Below are 24,171 nucleotides of genomic sequence, written 5' to 3'. Positions count from 1 at the left end.
CTTGAACTTAAATTGTGACATCACTGACAATTGCGATTTTAAGCACAATTCTTTTCAAGTGTCTAAAAAAATCAGCAATGGCTGATTTTTCACAATCTATTAACCGAAGGTTTAAATAATGAGTATCTCTAACACGTATACGTTTTGACCAAACGTTGAACTTCTTTTCTCCCCTCCCAGGATGGTTAGAAAATTTTCAAACTCATTTCCTTTCTTCCTAATTCCCTATGGCTTTTTACCTAAAATAACGGGTACAGTGAATTGTTTTGAGATGACTTCAGTACATTAATTCCATTTTAATTGAGCACCTATAACGTTATGGTTCTCAGGTCCCAAACAAAACCCAGCTTCCTAACAGCGAATTTAAGTTTCAAAGGAACATTCTGAAAGGTTTGCTAAGCCAAACTATCAAGACAATTTTATGCTGTATATATTACAACTGAAGCCAAAAGCTTACAGTACAAACAACTGCAAGCGAAATCTGAAACAGGTCCAAAAGATTTTTTAAAATCCAGATTACCCGAAATCGAAGAAAAAGACTGGGGGAGGGGGAGGGTAAGGATAGAGAAAGGGGGAGAGGGAAGGGGGAGGGCGCATCCAGAAGATGTCTACCTTCAGCCTCGGACTGGAGGTGAGTACCCCTTCCCTTCACCTAGTTCCTACCTTCCCGTCCTCAGTTTACCCACACAACAGACAACAGGGAATTTTTCGGAGGAAACTAGGGACGCACGAGCTCTGCACACTCGACCTCCCGGCCTCGCAGGAATGGCTGGCCCCGGCGCTTACCACAGCTCATCGCCCGGCTGGGGGTGATGGGAGGGGGCAGGCAGAGAGGCTGTGGGCCGCAACGCCTGGGACAGCGACCGGAGGGGTTCGCGGAGCCTCGGTACAAACGCCCAAGCCCGGCCTAGCAGTCTCCCCGCCCCCTCCGGCTCTGCACTGCTCTGGACCGGCAGACGGCGCCCCCAGGGCTAACTTCGCCAGGGAAGAGGAAGCAATGTAGCCAGTGTAAGCTAGATGGACCGACAAGAGGAGAGACTTTGTGTCTACCTGCCGACAAGGCCGCCTCACCTTCCTTCTGCCAGGCCTGGGCGGCTCCAGTTCACCTGAGGATGGCACCAGGTCGATACTGCGGCCGTCAGGATGGCCGTTACGGCACGAGGCCTGCGCTTCTCTGCCGCGTAGCTCTCGGGAGAGGGGCGGGGCGGGGGCGGGGTGCATGCGGCCGGTGGGCGGGTGAGGCGGAAATGCTGACTGGCTCAGAGGCCGCAGGCGGTTCCACGCGGACAGGAAACCCCATCATGACCCTACCTGATAGGCCCAGACGCCCGTTCTGTCCCACCCCTACCTCGGCAGCGGGTCGATGCCTCGCTGAGATTGGACAGGCTCACCTGTCAATCAAGCGCTGAGCCTGAACTAAAACTGAGCAGCTGGAGGAGCACCAGATGTGTGGAAACGTTATGCCTCACCGTTTTTTAGTTTTGAACTCCGAACTTCTTTGATGATTAATCACCGCCACAGGAGCGACTCCACAACAGATATAACAAGTTCCTAAATTCAGACCCAACTACTCTGGGAGCTACCTCAGATCTTTCATCTGAAAAGATTCTTAGCTTTGAAGGTTCAGAGGAACTAAGAACGATAAAGAATTAAAAGCCCAGGAAATGAGGACCTGGGAGAAAAATGTAAACCATACACCTACATGTGAGCCAAAAACCGGATCTCTGGAGGTCCTTCGAAATGCCTGGTGCACAGACAGATTCCAGTCTCGGCTGCAGTAGTTGCTTTGAGGGCAGTAATGATTCAAACTCACCAGCAGCTCCTCGGAAACCATATAGCTAGCCGCTAAGAGTCGGAACCTACTCAGCGGCACTTAATACCACCCAGTCTTCGCGGCCCAAGCCCAGTTACCTGCGGAGTCGTCAGTAAGTAGGTTTGCCCCCATGCCATTGCTGTAACCATAATCTGTCTTCCTAATCTAGGTTCCCTTCCTTGAGGAAGTCTGCTGGGCTAGGTACCGTTCTCGTAATACAGGTACTTTACCTATCAGAACTATTGAAATCGTTTGTCCATATTCTTATCTAGTTTGAAATTTTCGTTAGATAAGGAACCATGACAGTATTCGTTCCATTTAATCCCAGTGCCTAGCATGTGACCTCTGATAGCATAGTGGTTACGAATTGGGATGCAAACTTCAACGTCAGCAGTTCGAAACTACCAGCTGTTCTGGGGAAGAAAGATGAGGCTTTCTGCTCCTGTAAAGATTTATAAAGCCTAGGAAACCCTGAGTCAGAACCGACTCCACGGCACACCACCAGCAGCGTATGGTAGATGGGTAGCACATATTTAAGGCATTAATATATCTTCTCCCTCTTCTAATCCTGGCCTTGACGAAATCCTAAGAGTTCACAGTCGTTGAATTTAAGTGCCCAGTCAGTTCCCGCACGTACCAATTCCTGTATTCTTAAACTGCAAATACTTATGGAAACAGAAAGCTTCATCTTTCTCCCAAGGAGCAGCTGGTGGGTTTGAACTGCTGACATTATGGTTATCCTATAGCGGCACCAGTGCTCAGAGAGTTCACAGCTGTTGTCTGCATTAACCCTTCAACTTCAAAATGAGTCACTTGATTGCTGATGCCTGCCATATACTGGATTACAATCCAGTGTCACAAGGTCAAGCAAAAATAACCCATGACCACTTTCTGGCCTCAAGTTGGCTTGTGCAAGTAGACCAACAAACTCAGAAACTCTATATCTGCATCTCGTTATTAGCATCCAAAGTAAAAAATGCAATTGACTTTTGGATTCATTCTACTTGTTTAGATAGCTTTTTAGGATTTCTTATTTGTTGATACATTTTATGAAGTTTTCTATGTTGAAATATGCACTTTTGCAGCTGGAGAGGTTATTTGTCCAGAGTTTAACTTGCTTTGCCCATAATCACACTGCAAACTGTTAGCAGACCTGACTCAACTCAATTCTAATTACATACTTAGCATGTGGTGGAGAGAAGATTTGAATTCATATATTTAGATGAAATATAGTCCTTTCCTTCAAGTAGCTTATACTACCTGATGTGGGGAAGATAATCATAGGAAAATATATTCAAGTCATAAAATAAGATTTTATTATGTAAGGGATATTTTGAATGGACCAATGACCTCGTCACAAGATTTTGATTCAAATCTCTCTACTGCTGCTGCTCTATATCATCTATTTATGCAATAGAAAAAGCAACTGCAAAGATGAAAGACCTTAAAACTGCTTCTTCACAAAAGGGTTTCACTTCCCTGTAAACATGTTTCCTTTCAATTTTCCTTCCTCAATCTCTGTCAATACCCATTCTTTCCAAGAATATTAAGAAACAAAGTAAATAAACCAAAATATATATGGAAAAAGAGACATTGTCTTAGGCTGGGTTTTCTAGAAGCAAAACCAGTGAAATATATATATGTAGATATAGAGACAGAAGTTTATTACCAAGGAAATGGCTTACAATTGCAGAGTTCTAGGTCCCCAGCAGAAGAGAGAGTTGCAGTCTTTCACTTGTGTCCATTAGGCCAGCAGGCCACAAGCCCAAGGAAGCATCCCTTCAATCGATTGGATGCTCATAGCCAATCATCATAGAGTTAACTATCACTTGCCAAATAGCTAGAAATTCTAGTCCAATCAAGAACCTTAACTATCACAGTCTACTCCTTGTGAACTTGGCACATATAAGTCATATGTATGATCTCTAAATAAAGAATATTTATTTATTCTTTAATAAGGTCAGCTTGAACATCAAGGTCAGCAGTTCAAGCCCACAGCCACTCCTCAGAAACCCTATACAAGGTCGCTATGAGCCAGAACCGACTCAATGGCACTTAACAACAGCAAAAACAAAAATCATACTTGCATCTAACTTGATATAACTAAAACATGTACAACTGAAAACACACTGTCCCCATTTACATCTTTTATGTCACAAATGAACAAAGCAAAAATCTTTGATGCACACATACCAAACAAAACATATATAATCATTTAAATGTCCAAAGGACACATTCTGCAAGCCAGCCTCCTGCTCAGGGGCACATAGCCTTACTCAGTCCATGGGCCTAGAATCCAAAGCTGCTCTGTCTTTCCATGCTAACATCTCTGCTGTTTCAGCAGGGATCCCACGCTCCACTCATGCTCTTCCTTCTTGATGGGCCTGGAATTATCTGTTCCTGAAATGAATGATTAACTACTCACCCTTTCAGTTACATATCTTCTACAATTACAGTTTTGACAATCACAATTAATCCTGTTAACAATTACAGTTGAATCATAAAATCCTATCAGCACCATACCCCACCCCCTTTCACCACACTCATCTAGAAAAGAGGAAAACTAGTCAGTGGGGAACTTTCTTGTCCCCTTCATTCTGAAACTAAGCATACCCATGAAAGCTTGTAAGTCAGCTAATACATGCCTTTATAGCAACACCCTTTATTTTCCTTTCAAATCATTTAATGTCAACAACCTGTCAAAAATGGCCAGTAGACAAATATTGAATGACATTTTGTTGGTTTTTTTAAACCCTCAAATTCCGGGCTACAAAAACATCTGTGTCTCCCACCCTGATCACCCTGCTGTTTTTCCATATGCCACAGGCCACCCATAGATAAAAAGTCGGGGGAGCTGCCAAGGTCTACTTGGAGCCAATTGACAGTGAGTCCTGATAAAGCAATGATGGACAAAATGTAATTCACCGTGGGGTTTAAGTTCTTTAGTATAAAGAGGGAAGCAACAATGACCAAGAACAGGAACATTATAAAAGATAGAAAATGTTGTAGCTTCATAATCAGCAACTTCATTCTTTTTCTACAAGATTCTTTCATCTTTCTCCTTCCAGGACATCTTTCTATTGTCAGCTTCAGAAAGTTTCCAAGTCACTTCTTTGGAAATGACATCCTCTCTGTTCTGTGCTACTTTGTGCTTGAGAACGAATTTTACATTCTTGTATGCAAAGGCTACCAAGTAAGTGCTATATAGAACTGCAGGCTAAATAAGATCCATATGCCATATTCACCAGTATAGCCAGATGGGGAAGACCAACACGATGAAGGCATTCCCGAAGAAAAGCGTGGAGGGCTTGGCTGAAAGGCTGCAGCTGAAATCCTGCAGGAGCTTATCTTCCTCAGATTGCTGCTTAGAGCCGCCCTTGGGAGTCATGGCGGAGCGAGAGCCGAGAACCAGGAGCACCCCCATTTTTAATAGCTAATGTCGCTGGTAGCGTAGTGGTTACGAACCAGGCTGTGAACCTTAAGGTCAGCAGTTCGAAACTACCAGCTGCTCCGCGGGAGAAAGATGAGGCGTTCTGCTCCCGTAAAGATTTACAGCCTCGGAAACCCTGTACAGGGTCGCTATGAGTCGGAACCGACACTATGGCACATAACAACAACAACAATGTCTAAAATTGCCCATCCCTATCAACCCTGTAAGGAAGGAGCTAGGGTAGCGTAGTGGTTACGAGTTGGGCTGCTAACCTCCAGGTCAGCTAGTTTGAAACTACCAGTAGTTCTGCGGGAGAGAGATGAGACTTTCTACTCCCGTAAAGATTTATAGCCTAAGAAGCCCTATACAGGGTCACTATGAGTTGGAACCAACTCCACGGCACACCATCACCACCACCACCACCATCAACCCAGTTCACTGAGAGACAAGCATATTCCTTGATCTGAAGAATCCTTCCATTCTAGTTGGAATTTTGAGCAGTTGCATCTACAAGCAAAAGTCCAGTTCATCAAATTGTAGTAACTCACACTTGCTCATATTTTCAAACATCTTTATCTTCATCTGATCGGGTTCTGGTCACAAGTCAGCCCTAGACATCCAAGCTAGGTTAATGGGTATCAGCTGCAAGTTTGGGAGTTCACACACTCCTCCCTACACTTTAGACCAGCTGGCTCTTCACTTTTAGGCCTAGCCTCCAGTAGTGGGCTCAGGAGTTCACATAACTCCCTAAACTTTAGACCAGCCAGCCCATCCTCTTCTGTCTCTCTCATCTCAAGATCAAATGGTACCAACAGAACATGAAGAAATTCAGCCCATGTCTTCATTATTTCCCCAAATTCCACTCAAAAGTAGACCCAGGTGGCCCACTGGTTCTCTTTAACTAGCAGTCTTAAGAGGGGATTTTCTCTGATGGGCACAGACTTTTCTGGCCTTGATGCCTCTAAGGCAAACAGCTAGCTTGAAACAAGCTTTTTTTTAAAAAGTCCTTTTTTTTTTTTCTCTGCTTTCTTTCAGTCACCCTCCCTCCCTCTCGGGGTGTCTCCAGAGTGTGTGTGTGTGTGTGCGTGTGCGTGTGTGTATATGTACCACCACCACCACCACCACCACCACCACCCACCTCCCCACCCCACCCACCCCCGGTGCTTGCAACCTGCAGTGTGTGAATCTCCTGTTCTCCCAGAAGTTCTGGGTTGGTCTGCATGTTTTTTCAAATGCAAATGTACCATATGTGAAGGTTCTGGGTGGAGCTCAGGATTCTACCTAAGGCCCTATAGTCTGCAGAGGTTTAAAGCAAAAAGCCTGTTTCTTTCTTTAAAGCAAAAAGCCTGTTTCTTTCTGGGCAAACTCTAATTTCCCTTTTAGCAAATCCAATCAAGTATAGGTTAAAGACGGAGTCCTGGTGTGGCACTGTGGATTAATGCGCCAGACTGCAAACCTGTTTAAACTTCATGGTTGGCAGTTCAAGCTCGCAGGCAACTCCTTGGAAACCCTATATAGGGTTTCTATAGGTCAGAACCGACTCAATGGCACTTCCAACATTCATTTTTATCACACATGTATGTCTATCTTACAATAATAGAAGAAATAAATATCTAAAAGGCAGTCAATCACATAACCTTTTTTAAAAGCTCAAGTTCAATCTTTTCTTCTCCCTTGGACTAACCCCATTCATATGCATATGGCTTTGGTTCTCTTGCAGAATGGATTCCAGTAGGTCTTGACCCCCTTTTAGCCATCTAGTTCTACCAACGTGACATCTACTTTAGGCAACTCCTGAAGCTGCCCCTCTCCCCTCCACTGAAGCTTTTTGTACCCTACATTTCCTTTTAGTCATTACAGGTAACAAAATCCAAACAATCTAAAAATTCAAAGTTTCACTTTCCATGCCCATTGGTTCTTTCTCCTACAGAACCTCATGCTACCATGCGTCTGGGGCCATGCCAATAAATCACACTCCTGCCACCAACTAAAAACACCCTGTGGGGACCATGTCTGACTTCCTCTGAATCAAATTCAAAATCAACCCAAAATGGATTCCTATGAAGTAGAGGTCAGACATGCTTCTACCCTATATCAGTGCCTTTAAAGTTAGTCAGACTTGAGTACCAATTTAGAAAACTCATCCTTGTGATTTTGTTTCTCTAGAACCCTACACTCTCAATACCACACATGTCTTAGGCTGGATTTTCTAGAGAAGCAAAATCAGTTAAACATACCCGTAAAGATTTATAGCGTCGGAAACCCTGTACAGGGTTGCTATGAGTTGGAACCGACTCCATGGCACACAGCCACCACCACCATATACATACATGTTGTTGTTCATATATATATATGAGCTCTGGTAGCGTAGTGGTTATGAATCGGGCTGTGAACCTTAAGGTCAGCAGTTCAAAACTACCAGCTGCTCCGCGGGAGAAAGATGAGGCGTTCTGCTCCCGTAAAGATTAACAGCCTCTGAAACCCTGTGCAGGGTCGCTATGAGTTGGAACCGACTCCACAGCACATAGCATATATATATATACATAGAGAGAGAGACAGAGAGAGGTTTATTATCAAGGAAATGGCTCACAACTGCAAAGTCCAAGGTTGCCAATGGAAGGGAGAGAGAAAGTCTTTCCCACGTGTCCATTATATTGGGAGCATACCCCCAATGAAGGATCCCTTCAATATACTGTCTGCTATTAGCCAATCAGCATACAGTTAACTATCAACTGCCAAACAACTGACCCAATTAAGTAGACACAAAACCTTAACTATGACAGACATCAAAAAATAAAAATAAACAGTAATGAAACAAGAAAGCATAGGGTGGAAGGGTAGACAGAAGATTCTGTATGAAATTCCAGTATAACATACTTAAAAGGAATGGAATCCATATTCTCATAGGGTAGTAATTGTCCCAGAAACTTCCTTCCACGCATTCTGTCTCCTCAACTTCCAAACATCAACATACATGTGGCTCCTTCCTCTCTTTCAGTAGAATTTAAGTCAAAAACAGGAATCATCCTTGCTGACAAGTACTGAGTGAACCCAGGACTAGCCAGAATCAGGCAACAACAAAATTTAGGTAAAGCCTCCCCTACAGACTGGAAGTAAGGCTTGGAATTTGGGAGCTAACCTGTCTAGGAATAAAAACATGCAGGCAACTCACACCATTAGTCCCAAAAGGATTTGAGAACACAAGAAATGAAAAATGAGCCTCTATGTCTCAAGGTCTTTCCCAGCAAAGCATTGATAGCTTATAGTTAAAAATGACTGTCGAGAATGATCTGGTTGAACATCACCCTCAGGCTTAGAGCAAAATGTTTAGACAATCATTTTTAAACAAAAAACATGAACTTGTTTAGACCCTAAGCACCCTATCCAAATAAGTAACTAATCATCCATTCACCTGTAAAGTATCAACATTAGTCAGTGGACCCTGATAACTAAACTTATTTCCTGGATTGAATATTGTTATGCTTTTATGGTAATTAATTCAACAAAGATTTATGGAAGGTGTACGCTATAGGTGTACTCAGTTTCACTGAGATTTAAAGATGAGTCTTTGCCTTAATTAAAAGAGTTTAATTCCAGTTTCAGAGATAGATTTAAACTGATATTTATTATTAGTATAGTAAATATTATAAGAGATAGATACAGATACAGGAGGACATTAAGTCAAAGAGGGGAGGGATGTCTGAGGTCAGGATAGTCAGTCAATTAACTAGGCAAAGAAGAGAAGAGCTTTACAGGTAGAAGGGCCTGCATAAAATAACATTTTAGAAAGCCATTAAACTATAGATTATTGTTGGAGCAGAGAGTAACTGTGAATGTAAGCAATATCCAGATCATGGAAAATCTTCTGTGACAACCTAAAAACTTTATCTTACAGAAATGAGAAACCATCAACATTTTTGCTTTCAACAATTTAAAGAAAACACTTTGTCATTCTGTTGTTTTCTGGACTTCATTGTTTCTGATATGAAGCTATCTGTAATTTTTTTCATTGTTTGTCTATATTCTCATATGTCTTTTTCTCTGACTGGTCTTAGGACTTTTTTCTTTATCTTTGTTTATTAGCAGTTAAACTTAGATGTTTCTAGGAATAATTTTCTATGTATTTATCCACTGAGTATGCTGGATTTGTGAGTTGTTGTTGTTGTTTTTAATCAAACTTAGGTAGTGTAGTGGTTACGAATCAGGCTGCAAACCTCAAGGTCAGCAGTTCGAAACTAGCAGCTGCTCCATGGGAGAAAATGAGGCTTTCTGCTCCCATAAGGATTTACAGCCTCGGAAACCCTGTACAGGGTCGCTATGAGTCGGACCCGACTCCACGGCACATAACCACCACCACCACTCAATATTAAGAGTCCTGGTATGGCGCTGTGGGCTAATGTGTTAGACTGCAAAGTCGTTTGAACTGCAAGGTCAGTGGTTCAAGCTCACCAGCTGCTCCTTGGAAACCCTATACAGGGTCACTATGGATTACACTTGACTCAACGGCATTCACAACTCAATATTAAAAAATATTTCCTACCCCATTCTTTGTCTCCTCTACTTCTGGGACTACAGTTACACTTACACTGGGCCTCTAGAATTTAGTACAAGTCATTCAGACTGTTCTTTTTTTTTATTCAACTTTTTCTCTGTGTTTCAATTTGGATAATTTCTGTGTAAAGTCAGTGTCTAGTAATCCCTGAAATTTTTTAATGTTGATGTTTTCCCAAAGCATATCAATCAAGAATTATTGGGTGTTCACGGATTGACTAAAACAAAAGGGAATATGGCAGTAGCTTAGAGAAGTAACTTCACAGAGCAGCTACCACTCTTAACAAGTAGCCTAAAAGGAGAAGAGGCTGGATTATCAAGTCTCACAATCTCTGAGGAATAATCCTGCTAAACTGGACTCAGACCACTGTGGAAGGAATGCTGTCCACCTAGTCCTGCTACTATGGAATATGGCCTGTGGCTAGAACCATCATCTTGCAGTAAACCAAAAAATGAGGAACACAAAGGGAAAGAAGCGAGTCACCTGCTATATGTTCTCCAGGCCTTTTTGAAAACATGTTGTTATTCTTTTGGCCACATACATGCAAATCTACAAGAAAGGTGATATTGTGGATATCAAGGGAATGGACATGGTTCAAAAAGGTATGCCCCACAAGTGTTACTGTGGCAAAACTGAAAGAGTCTACATGCTGTTAGCATTGCTGTGAGCAAACGAGGGCCAGATTCATGCCAAGACAATGTGCATATTGAACACATTAGGCACTCTGAGAGTCAAGTCAAGAAGCACATGAAGGAAAATGATCAGGAAGCTAAAGAGAAAAATTCCTGGTTTCAACTGAAATGCCAGCCTGCTTCACCTAGAGAGGCATTTTTTGTGAGAACCAAAGTAAAGGAGCCTGAACTTGGAATCCCTATGAATTAATGGCTTAATAGGTGTAAAATAAAGCTATGTGGGATGTAAAAAAAAAAGCAAGGCATATAAGTTAAGCTGGTTTGGTGGGGGAGGGGTGCCAAAAGATCAAGATTGGAACCATTTGTAGCTGCTGGGGCAATGGGTTTTTTTGTTGGGATGACAAAGACAGGACCTTCAAGCAAACAGGAAATAATTCCCTTTCCCCTTCTCCTGTTTCCCACTTTATCTCTAGTGCCTCTTATTGGTAGAACATAGTAGAACATCAGTTAAAATTGGAAAAATATTTGTTTTTATAATCATAATAGCACCACATAGGAAAGTATAGAAGAGTGAACTGGGAGGTAAAAAACAATTGCTTAACAACTAGTGCCATGCCAACATATTTTTGTGCTGCATCAGTAAGAATGGTCTAAATTTGGAAAATTCCACTTCATTTATAAGCCCTTTTGAAAAGAATCTTAGAATATCTTATCATTTGTCTGCTGTCTTCAGATTATTGCAACTATCTCTTTCAGGGGTAAAAAGTACTTTTACTCTACACCTCACACATATGGTGTTGGTGTGCCGTCAAGTAGGTTCCAACTCATAGCAACCCTGTATGGAGTTTTTGAGGCTGTACATTTTTGCAGGAGCAGAAAACCTCATCTTTCCCTCATGGAGCAGATGGTGGATTCAAACTGCTGACCTGGAGCCTAACACTTAACACATTATATTTGTCATAAAATCATAAACAAGGATAGTATTGGAAAAGATGTGTACATCTGAGGGTAAGTATACTGTACCCCAACTATCAAGTATAAAATGGCCTAGTCTAAGTAGGGCTTAGTAAGCACAAAGTCTCAATCTAGGAAAATCATCAAAAGTGAAATGGAACACATAAATATCTATATCCTAGGCACTAGTAGGAGGCCTGATGTGGCACTGTAGGATAAGCACTGTACTGCTAACTGCAAGGTTGACAGTTCAAACCCACAAGCCACTCTTTGGAAACTCTATATATGGTTGCTATGAGTCAGAACTGACTGGCAGGCACTTCCCAACAGTAACAACAGGCACTTGTTGTTGTTGTTATGTGCCGTGGAGTCGGTTCCGACTCATAGCGACCCTGTACAGGGTTTCCGAGGCTGTAAATCTTTACGGGAGCAGAAAGCCTCATCTTTCTCCCGCGGAACAGCTGGTAGTTTCGAACTGCTGACCTTGCGGTTCACAGTCCGATTCGTAACCATTACGCTACCAGAGCTCCTTACAACAGGCACTAGTGGGCTGAAAAGGGCAGTTATTGGCCATTTTGAATTGGACAAATGATTTACTATGCTAGGGAATGATGATTCAAGAATAGCCTCGCATCCGTTGTCAAAAACATTTCAAGCTCTATCTTGAAATACAATGCTATTTGTTACTCTTACAAGGAAGACCAGTTAATACAACTATTATTAAAATTTATGCACTGACCACCAAAGTCAATGATGAAGAAATTGCAGAATTCTACCAAGTTCTTCAATCTGATATTAATCAAACATGCCAACAAGATGCATTGATAATTACTGATTATTAGAATGAGAATTTGGAAACAAAGAGAAAGAATCAGTAGTTAGAAAATATGGCTATGGTAATAGAAACAGTGCTGGAGATTATATGACAGAATTTTGCAAGTCCAATGACTTATTCATTGCAAATACCTTTTTTGTTTTTAATGTTTTATTGTGAATTATATGATAGTTTACATGGGAGAACTTTAGTTTTACATTAATTCCATCTTATATCATCTCACTACCATGGTTCCAATCCCCTCCATGCATCATCAACCACCCAAAGGGTATATCCCAGAAACCACCCCCTTACACTACCCCTCCTGCCCCCAGTTTTCCGCCCACAGTCCCTTTCCCTCTCTGGGTCCAAGGTCCCCAATCGCTTCATCACTCCACATCATCATCTCTGTCTCTATCTCAGGCATCTCTGTTTCTCTTGGTAGGGTCCCGCTCTCGGCTCGCTCCTATCCTGGAGAATTAATCACTCCCTTCCTTGTTACAAAACTTCCACCTTTGCATTTCCAACCCTCATAATCCGTCCTGATAAGCATTATTCACTATAGTATCACGAGTTACCCATCTGTATCTCCTTTCATCAGCTCCGCCCAGACAGATTGAATAGTACCTACTGAAGATTCTGCCTTCCGCCATGCTCCCTAGCACCAGGTTCCCTCTTGAAAGCTTGTAAGCCAGTCACTTCTTGCCTTTGTAGTTCCCCCTCCCCATTTGAGTATCCAATGTCCAAGCTGCTCTGCAAATACCTTTTTATAACATAACTGACTATACATGTGGGCCTCGCCAGAAGGAATACATAGGAATCAAACTGATGACATCTGTGGAAAGAGATGATGGAGAAGTTCAATACCATCAAGGTCAGGGTCAACTGTGGAATAGACCATCAATTGCTCATGTGCAAGTTCAGGTTGATGTTGAAGAAAATTAAAAAAGTCTCTGGGAGCCAAAATATGAGTATATCCTATCTCAAGAACACATTTGATGAATTAGACACTAATGACTGAAGACCAGAGGCGTTATGGGATAACATCAAGAACATAATACACGAAGAAAGCAAAAGATCATTTTAAAAGACAGAAAAGAAATAAAACACCAAAGTGGATTTAAGAGTGACTCTGAAACTTGCTCTTCAATGTAGAATAGCTAAAGCTAATGGAAGAAATGATGACGTGAAAGAGCTGAACAGAAAATTTCAAATGACAACTCGAGAAGACAAAGTCAAGTATTATAATGAAACCTGCAAAGATCTGGAATTTGAAGACCAAAAGGGAAGAACACACTCAGCATTTCACAAACTGAAAGAACTAAAGAAAATAAACAAGTCTCAACTTCCCATATTGAAGGATTCTATGGGCAAAATATGGATCTCTGGTAGCGTAGTGGTTATGAATCAGGCTGCAACCTCAGTCACCAGTTCAAAACTACCAGCTGTTCCATGGGAGAAAGATGAGGTGTTCTGCTCCCGTAAAGATTTACAGCCTCAGAAACCCTGTATAGGGTTGCTATGAGTCGGAACCAACCTCACGGCACATAGCAATGGGCAAAATGGAGTCCTGGTGTGGCACTGTGGTTTAATGCACCAGACTGCAAAGCCATTTAAACTGCAAGGTCAGCGGTTCAAGCTCACCAGCTGCTCCTAGGAAACCCTATACAGGGTTGCTATGGGTCAGAATGGACTCAACGGCATGTAACAAAAACAACAACAACATGGGCAAAATATTGAATGACACAAAAGACATCAGAAGAAGATACAAGGAATACACAGTCACTGTACCAAAATGAATTGGTCAATGTTCAACCATTTCAGGATATAACATATGACCAAGAACTGATGGTACTAAAGGAGGAAGTCCAAGCTTTACTGAAGGCATTGGTGGAAAACAAAGCTCTGGGAAATGATGCAGCTCTGAAGGTGCTCACTCATCTATGCCAAGAAATTCGAAAGACAGCTAGCAGTGCAACCAATTATAATAAATCCATATTTGTGCTCATTCCAAGAAAAGGTGACCCAAAAGAAAGCAGAAATCATCAAACAATATCATTAATATTGCAAGATAACTTTTGCTGAAAATAATTCAAAAACAGTTGCAGAAGCATATATTGACATGGAGAGGCCAGAAATTCAAGCCAGATTCACAAGAGCACATAGAACCAGGGATATAAGTGCTAGCATCAGATGAATCTTGACTGAAAGCAGAGAATACCATAAAAATGTTTGTTTGTGTTTTATTGACTATGCAAAGACAGACATTTGACTGTGTGGATCATAATCAACCATGGACAAATTTTGAAGAATGGGAATGCAAGAACAGGTAACTGTGTTCCAGTGGCACTTGTACATAGACCACTTGTACATAATCATTCAAACAGAACAAGGGAATATTACATGGTTTAAAATCAAGAAAGTTTTGCTTTAGCATTGTATCCTTTCACTATACTTATTTCAGTCTGTATGATGAGCAAATAATCCTAGAAGGCTGACTATATGAAGAAGAATGCAGCATCAAAATCGGAGGGTCAAAAATGAGGGAGAGGGGCTTACAAAGGCAAGAAGTGACTGGCTTACAAGCTTTCAAGTGGGAACCTAGATCCAGAGGGCCTGGATGAAGGTAGAATCTCCAGTGAATAGTATCCAATCTGTCTAGGTGGGGCTGATGAAATGAAATGCCGACGGGTCTCTTGTGATACAATAGTGAATAATTGTTATCAGGACTGATTGTGAGGGTTGGAAATGTAAAGGTGGACATTTTATAGCAAGGAGGGAAGTAATTAACTTTTTTCAGTCTAGGAGCGGAGGTCCCTAGGACCATCAACGGCGAAGAGCAGAGAGTGGGACCCTACCCAGAGAAGCAATGATGCCTGAAATGGAGGCAGAGATGATGACGTGGAGCGATGGAGCAGCTGGGGACTTTGGATCCAGAGAGGGAGAGGGACTGTGTGCTGAAGACCCCGGGGACTGTGGGGGGCAGGCTTGCAGGGTATACCCTTTGGCTGGTTGATGATGCATGGAAGGGATTGTAACCATGGCAATGAGATGATATATGACAGAATGAATGTAAAACTAATGTTCTCCCATATAAACTATCACATAATTCACAATAAAACATTTAAGAAAAAAAAAATCCAAGGGTCATTAACAACTGCTGATATGCAGACGATACAACCTTGCTTGCTGACTTGAAACACTTGTTGATGAAGATAAAAGAATACAGCCTTCAGTATGGATTACAACTCAATTTAAAGAAAACAAAAATCCTTAATAAGCATAATAAACATAAACAATATTATGATAAAGAAAAGATTGAAGTTGCCAAGGTTTTGATTTTACTTGGACCCACAATCAATGGTCATGGAAGCATCTGCCAGGAAATCAAATGATGTATTTTATTGTGATCATATGCTACAAAAGATCTCCTTAACTTGTAGCGTAGTGGTTACGAATCGGGCTGCTAATCTCACAGTCAGCAGTTAGAAACTACCAGTTTTTCCGTGGGAGAAAGAGGAGGCTGTCTGCTCCCGTAAAGATATACAGCCTCGGAAACCCTGTACCAGGTCGTTATGAGTCGGAACCGACTCCACGGCACATAACAACAACAACAAAGTACTAAAAAGCAAAGTACTAAAAGGATATCAGGATGTCACAATTGCAAAAGCCATGATATTTTCAATCACCTCAAATACATGTGGAAGCTGTAAATGAGGTGACTGAAAATCAAAACCAAAAAGAGAATAGATGCCTTTAAATTTTGATGTTGGCAAAGAATATTGAAAGTTACCATGGACTGCCAAACAAGACGTAAATCTATCTTGGAAGAAGTATAGACAAAATTCTCACTGGAAATTATGATGGTGAGATTTTGTTTTCACGTACTTTGGACATGTGATCAGGATAGGCCAGTCCTTGGAGAAGGACATCATACGTGATAGACGGTCAGTGAAAAATAGAAAGACCTCCAACAAGATGGATTGACCCAGTGGCTGCAACAATGTGCTCAAACGTAACAACAATTGTGAGGATAGTACAGGACAGGGCGGTGTTTAGTTCTGTTGAGCATAGGGTCACTATGAGTTGGAACTGAATTGAAAGTATCTAATAACAAGAAATCCTGGTATGGCACTATAGGATAAGCACTGGACATCAAGGTTAGAGGTTCAAACTCACCAGCTGCTCCTTGGAAACCTTATACAGAACTGACTTGATGGCACTAAACAACAAGGACAACAAGTAGGGCTGGGAAGTATCCAGTTATACTGCCTCCATTTCCTATGGATTACCTGCGGTGGCCATAGCAAATGAAAGGCTGATTCCCTGTTCTAACAAAAGCTATCACTGTCATTGAAAAACCAATTTATTTCCTTTGTACCCTCTTTCTTTCTTGCCTTGAATCACATTACCTTATGTCAACCCAAGGTTTGGTATTCAGCAGTCTAACAACAAGAGCAACTTAATAGTGTATGTTTCACAAACGAAAATTTTTTTAATATTGAAGATTTTTTTGTTGAACATTTGTAGAACATTGGGCATGAACATTTTTCTAATTTTTTAACTTTTGGACCACTGATGTTCCATCTGAAAGGGGTAATTTCTTAATTTCATGTGTTCTTTAGTGATGGAAGTTAACATTCTCCTTTTACCATAATTACCTTTTTGTTAATAACAGTAAAAACACCAGGTCCATGGTATTTCTCATATTTAATATCTGTATTGAATATATTAGACTAGAATAAATCTTCATCTGCATATATTAATTATATGCTATATAGCTCTATCAATTTATACAACACAAAAGACATTTGTAGGTAAAGCATTAAATGGCAGTGTACATGTAATAATTGAACATTAACAAGATTATAATAATCAGTTATTCATTTAATAGGAGAGTCAAGTATTTCCTGATAATCCTGCCTTCTTAAATTCATCCAGTAAAGTTTATAGCTAGCAAGGACAAAAACACTAATCATAATGATTACTCCTCCAAATACATCATAGACACTAGGGAATATGTGTAACACTAGAAGCTGCAAGACCATAGCAACGACAATCTCTAGATGCTGTACTGTGCTGACCAAAGCTGGATGGAATTTGTCCAAAGCATAATAAACTCCTAAGAATGCTGCAGTAGAACAGACACATATAGCAATGAGATAACTCCATGTTTCTCCGTCTAATGGGATGATGGGTTCTTGGAGAATGAACATAGTAGACAGTCCCCAGACAGTGCCAGTCCAGCCAAAGGTAAACAGTGCAGTCCACATGCTGATCTTCTCCTTGATGGATCTGTATACTATCATGGAAAGAGCAGTGGTCAGTCCAGCCATCACAGTCATAGTGTAGCCAAAAGCTTCTTTCCAGGCATTTAACAGAGAATTGTCTTCATCCACAATGTTGGGGATCATGACCAGACAAACACCTAAGATACTGCAGACAACTGTAGCCATGTCAACGTACGCCATTTTCTCATCCACAAGTAAAAATGCCAAAATGGCACTGAAGACTGTGGTTGTGGCTCTCCACATAGTGGTCCCATTACTTGGAGGAACTATTGAAAAAGATGTATAAGCACAGGTGATAGAGATGACATTGCATACACCATAAAAGAAGAGTCGTAATCTGTATCCACTGGGCCCAAAGGGGGCCTCTTGATAGTAACATACAACTAACACAGATAACACTTGCAAGACAGAACGGATAAAAATCAGTTCTAGAGACGGAACTTTAGAACGATCAGAAACAAGCCTAGTGATAAGAGCTACACATCCATGAGCCAAAGCAGATCCAAACAGCACTATCCACATTTTTCTAGACTGAAAAATGTTTTTTTCTGTAAAGCTCTGTAACTGTCCAATCTCATTAGTTACTGGGTCTTCCGTTGGTGGGGGTTGGGTGTCCATGGTTCCAAAGAAAGTTCTTCCTTTTCTTTTTATTTCACTCAGCAGACGTTTCTTAGGATTTTCTTCCATAAAATTTCCATAATCTTCATTGATTTCTTCATATCCATCATCCCCAGGCTGGGGATAATGGGAGGTATATTTCACCATCACTGTGTTGGGATGTATTTTCACCCGTTTTTTAACTGGATAATTTTTGGAGGGAGAAGTATCCATTTCTTCAAATAATCTGTTTTTTAAAAAGATAAACATACATATTAATTCAATTGGGAAAATGCAATCTCTATTATACTTATGTATATTAATTCAATGATCACAAATATAGATTGTAACAGTAGTCAAATATAAAGTAACAGGAAGAGATGATTTGACAGTATATCTTATGAGCTCTATGGAGCCCAATGGAGTTATCTAACTTTTTTTACACCCATATGAAATCTGGCTCTATTTCTCATACAACTTATTTTTTTTTTCTCATTTAGCTCTATTTACTATCTTTACTTAATAAGCAGATACTTTTCCATTTTTTCACTTCTATCTATTACCCCACCCATCAACCACAAAAATAAACAATCAGACCTTTCCTTCTCATTGTGCCCATTTAAATTGTGTTCATTTGTCTAAGTTATAAATTTTAAATGGGTAAGGGCAAAGTCTTTTATATATTCAACTCTGTATAATACCAGAATTAGCATTATATTATAAAAACAAGAATTGGATGTCTTGTTTTTATTAATATTTATTCTAGACTCCCAAAATTTCCAGGGATAATTTCCACTGAAATTAGAAAATTAAGTGAAATAAAATTAAGTTACTAACATTAATGAACTGTTGTGGAATTCTAAAGTTTACAGTCTTTCTGATGGGCAAATGCTGATATATATTAATATTTTAACTGAGATGAATTAATAGAGCATACAGGGAGCAAAGTTAAGAAATACTAGCTATAACCAAACATTCTGTGGGAGTGAGTCACTGGGCCTGGGGGCTCAGGACCTTAATATTGGGGGACACACCAGAGTAAAATTTCTTAACATAATCCACAAAAACAATGTTCTGTATCATACTTTGGTGAATACTCACTGGGGTCTTAAAAGCTTGTTAATGACCATCTAAGGTGCAAGTATTGGTCACTCCCTATCTGGAGCAATGAAGGGTGGAGAAAATTAAAGATACATGGAAACAATTAATCCTATGGAGTAAAATACACACAAACATGAGCCTCCAAGACTCTGAGACCATAAGAACAAGATGGTGACTGGCTACCACCACCAGCTACTTTGACAGGGTTCACATTAGAAAGGTCCTGGATACACTGGGAGAAAAAATGTGGAACAAAAATCAAAATCATAAAATAAAAAGACCAGTCTTATTAATCTGATAGACACTATGACTAGGAGTCATCCTTCAGTCCTGAAACTGAACTCACCCCTGTGGCTCAATTTTCAGCTAAACAACAGACAGGTCTACAAGATGAGCAATTACACTAGGGAGGTATGTACTGGTTAGAATAATCAAACATTGAAATCAAAAGGGCAGCATTTTGGTTGGGATAAGTGATGTTACTGATGGGCATTGCAATCAATGACATGAAATAAAATGTGTATGAATGGTTGAATAAAAAACTGATTTGCTCTGTAAACTTTCATCCAATTCATAATAAAAAGCTGAAAATTATTAAATAAAGTGCATAGAGCTCTCCTACAGATGGTCTCAATTAAAAAAACAAACAAACAAACCCAAATACCCTTTAATTCAGCATTACCATTTCTAAGATTTTGCTCTGAAGAAATGATTAGACGATACTTTTCACTTTCTGTGCATAAAAAAGGGAGAGGGACATAAGAATTTGCTTACATACACAGGTAAGTGAAAAATGATCTGCACTCTGGTTATATTAAAACACCCATCCATGTACGTGGCGATGACAACATTGAGCATGCATGTGAAATGATTTGGTCAAATAGACAAGTGACAGTGGATTATGTGGCAAATCATTTGCAAATCAGTCATGGCTCTGCCTATGTAATCTATGACAAATTAGGGTTTCAAAAAAAGTTTGTGCAAGATGGGTACCAAAACAACTCACACAGGAGCAGAAACAGAAGCATTTGGACATCTGCAAACAAAACTTGGACCAATACTCAAAGGAAAGTAAGTTTCTTAAAAACAATCATTACTGTTGGTGAGACTTGGATTCATCACTCTGAGCCTAAGAGTCAACGTCAGAGTATGGAATGGAAAAATCCTCAGTCACCGACCAAGAAAAAGTTCAAAAGTCAACAATCAACTGGATAATTGCTGCCTACTGTTTTCTGGAATTCTCAAGGGCCAGTATTGGAACACTATCAGGGAAAAGGTTCAACAATCAATGGTGCTCATTACAGTGAGATGCTCACTGGAGAGCTGAAGGCAAAGCTTCAGATTAAATGCAGAGGACTGCTGTCCAAGAGCATTGTGATCTTGCATGACAATGCACATCCACATCTCTGCCTACACTGTTGACATTCTGCAAAAACATAGTTTTGAGGTGTTAAAGCATCCGCCCCATAGTCCTGATCTTTCTCCATTGGCCTTTCACCTGATTGGCCCCCTGAAAGCAGCCCTTCTGGGATGAAGATTCACCTCTGATGAAGAAGTGAAGACAGCACTGCATTTATGGCTCACAGATCAGCCTAAAATATTTTTTAATAAGGGAATGTTGTTGTTGTTGTTGTTAAGTGCCGTCGAGTCGTTTCCGACCCATAGCGACCCTGTACAGGGTTTCCAAGGCTATAAATCTTTACGGGAGGAGACCGCCTCATCTTTCTCCTGCGGAACAGCTGGTAGTTTCGAACTGCTGGCCTTAAGGTTCGCAGCCCGATTCGTAACCACTACACTACCAAGCTTATTGACAGATGGACAAGGTGATTATGTTGAAAAATGATGTATTTGTCTTTTCTAAAAGTTGAATAAAATAAATTCTACAGAGTGCACATAATTTTTGACTCACCCTTGTATATAAAGAAATTATGGATGGATACAGAGGAAACATGAATAAAAGAAAACCTGTTTACTTTTATATATATATATATATTTTTTTAATCATGTGATACTCTTCAAGAAATTAAATTTAAAAGTTCAATAGGCATTCATCTATCACTTTTAATATATAAAAACTATGGAGAAATACATGCACAGGGAAGTTCATTATAGTTTACACAGTGCAAACAATGCAAAATTGTGCTATGTATCCATTTAAAACAACAATGTAGATCTTTATTGATATGGTTGAGTAGTAAAAAAGTTAAGCTTAGTGTAAGTATTAAATGAGATAACGTATACAAAGAATTTGGCACAGTAAAGGTATAAATTCTTAATAAACATTAGCCATGAATCTGACTTTCTTTCACCTGTAATTATAAAATACTGGGAAGCTCATAAAATGTTACTCTTTCTTTTGTACCTGTATATGTACATGCAGCAGTTCTTTCTCTCTGTCTCATGCCTGCACACACATGTGCATGCACTCTTACTTTCGCTCTCACTCTCTCTTCCCTCTCTCTGACTTAGAACTCTTTTTTCCTGGTCAATGATTCCTCCCCTCCTCCCTCAAAAAAAAAGGAGAACAATAAGACGAGTTGTACAAGTCATAAGTTCTCCAGCCAAATCCATCTGTTTGTTCCCTTTGCTTGCCCAAAACACATAATCAATTTCAGGATCTTAAGCCATGGTACAGAAATCAAGTCTCACTTTGTTCTTTAACACCATATTACTCCTTTCTTTGTCTTCTAAAAACAAAGGACTCATGGTGGCACAGTTGTAAAGTCTTACTGCTAACTAAAAGGTCAGTGGTTCAAACCCACAAGCCAATCCTCAGGAGAGAGATATATCTGTCTGTTTCCATAAAGATTTATTGTATTCTTAGGTGATGTTGAGTCAGTTCCAAGTCATAGCAACCCTGTGTACAACAGAACAAAACACTCCCAAGTCCTGTGCCATCCTTAAAATTGTTGGCACTAAATGTGTGTAGCAGTACAGTTAGCTGCCATCTTTTTTTTTTTTTTTAAATGAGTGAAAGTTTACAGAGCAGATCATCAGTTCTACATTTAACAAATCATACACTTTGTGTCATTACAATGGTTATAATCCTCTCCATGTAACATCAGTTAATAGTATTTCTCTCCATTCATTTTAGCTCTTTTAATTTAAAAACAACAACAACAACACTGAGGCATATATAATAATTTACACCACCAAAGGGCACATTCTGCAAGTCTGCCTCCTGGCCTCCAGCTCTCAGTCCCTCTCTTTCCATGAATCTAGAGTTCTCAGCTGCTTCTTCTCCCCAGGTCCCCATCTCTGCCTCCATCTCTGGTGTAGCTGCTTCTCTGGATAGGGTCCCGCATTCCACTTGTGCTCTTATCCCTTGATGGTCCTAGGGTCCTCTGTTTCTGGACTGTAAGATTAACTACTTCCTGCTTTTTGTTACAAAACTTCAACGTTTACAATCGTGACAGTTGCAATTAGTTATAATAACAATTACTCACTACTGAATCATAAGAATCTTATTCCCATCTCTTTTTACCAGACCCATCTAGACAAGATGAAAACTATTCAGTGGGTACTCTATCTTCCCTTACCCACTCTTAAACTAAACTCCCTCTTGAAAGCTTTTAAGCCAGTCACTTTGAGCCTTTATCACCTCCTCCTTTTAGGTAGCCAATGTCTAAGTTGCCCATCCCTATCTACCGTGTATACAGAGGGGATAACATTGATCCTTGATGTAAATACTCTTTCACTCTCTGTATTTTGAGCTACTACCTCCATGAATATCCACCACTCATCTGTTAGTTTGTCGCAGTGTGGTGACTTGCGAGTTGCTATGATTCTGGAAGTTATGCCACAGTGTTTTAAATACCAGCACGGTCACCCATGGTGGACAGGTTTCAGATGAGCTTCCAGGTGAAGAAAGACTAGGAAGAAGGAGGGATGAACTACTTCCGAATATTCAGTCACTGAAAACCTTATGAATAGCAGAGAAACACTGTCAGATATGGTGCTGGAAAATGAGTCCCTCAGGTTAGAAGGCACTCAAAATGCGACAGCGTAAGAGCTGCCTCCTCAAAGTAGAGTTGACTGTGATGACACGAATGGAGTAAAGCCCATGGGAGTAAAACTCGTGGGACCTTCATTTGCTGATGGGGCACAAATCAAAATGAAGAGAAACAGCTGTAAACAGCCATTAATAACCAGAACATGGAATATATGAAGTATGAATCGAGGAAAATTGGAAATTGTCAAAAATGAAATGGAACACATAAACATCAATATCATAGGCATTGGTGAGCTGAAATGGACTGGTATTGGCCATTTTGAACCTGACAACCACATGGTTTACTATGCCTGGAATGACAAATTGAAGAGGAATGGTGTTGCATTCATTGTCAAAAAGACCATATCCAGATCAGTCATGAGGTACAACCCTGACTGTGATAGGATAATATCCATTCAACTACAAGGAAGCCCAGTTAATACCACTACTATTCAAATTTACACACCAACCACTACAGCCAGTGAGGATGAAATAGAAGAATTCTACCAACATCTTCACTCTGAAATTGATTACACAAGATGTATTGATCATTACTGGTGATTGGAATGCAAAGGTTGGGACCAAAGAGGAAGGATCAGTAGTTGGAAAATATTGCCTTCGTGCTAGAAATGATGATGCTGGAGATCGCATGATAGAATTCTGCAAAATCAATGATTTGTTCATTTCAAATACCTTCTTTAGACAGCATAAGAGATGACTATACACATGGACCTTACCAGATGGAATACACAGGAATCAAACTGACTGTATCTGCGGAAAGAGATGATGGAAAAGCTCTATATCATCAGTCAAAACAAGGTCAGGGGCAAATTGTGGAACAGACCATCAATTGTTCTTATGCAAATTCAAAATGAAACGGAATCAAATGAAAACAAGTCCATGTGAGTCAAAATATGACCTTGAATATATCACACCTGAATTTAGAGATCATCTGAAGAACAGATTTGATACATTAAACACTAAAGACCGAAGACC

General features: G+C 40.3%; 1 protein-coding gene and 1 pseudogene across 1 annotated transcript; both read right to left on the bottom strand.

Moving 5' to 3' along the window:
* Positions 1–1,307: 1,307 nt before the first annotated feature.
* LOC102841423 lies at positions 1,308–5,201 on the bottom strand (annotated as a pseudogene).
* An 11,691-nt stretch (positions 5,202–16,892) lies between these two features.
* Positions 16,893–18,325, bottom strand: SLC35G2 (solute carrier family 35, member G2). Its single transcript, XM_006846605.1, has one exon. It carries the CDS (start codon positions 18,315–18,317, stop codon positions 17,079–17,081), a length of 1,239 nt encoding a protein of 412 aa, XP_006846668.1. The 5' UTR covers positions 18,318–18,325; the 3' UTR covers positions 16,893–17,078.
* Positions 18,326–24,171: the final 5,846 nt, after the last annotated feature.

This window comes from Chrysochloris asiatica, unplaced genomic scaffold (genome assembly GCF_000296735.1).
Source record: "Chrysochloris asiatica unplaced genomic scaffold, ChrAsi1.0 scaffold00028, whole genome shotgun sequence".
In the NCBI taxonomy this organism is placed as follows: Eukaryota; Metazoa; Chordata; class Mammalia; order Afrosoricida; family Chrysochloridae; genus Chrysochloris; species Chrysochloris asiatica.
Note: the sequence above shows the minus strand (reverse complement) of the source record. Positions and strands in the feature narration are given on the sequence as shown.

What these genes read in the sequence shown, in the direction of transcription:
- SLC35G2 (XM_006846605.1), bottom strand. Translation starts at nt 18,317, where the DNA reads ATGGATACTTCTCCCTCCAAAAATTATCCAGTTAAAAAACGGGTGAAA.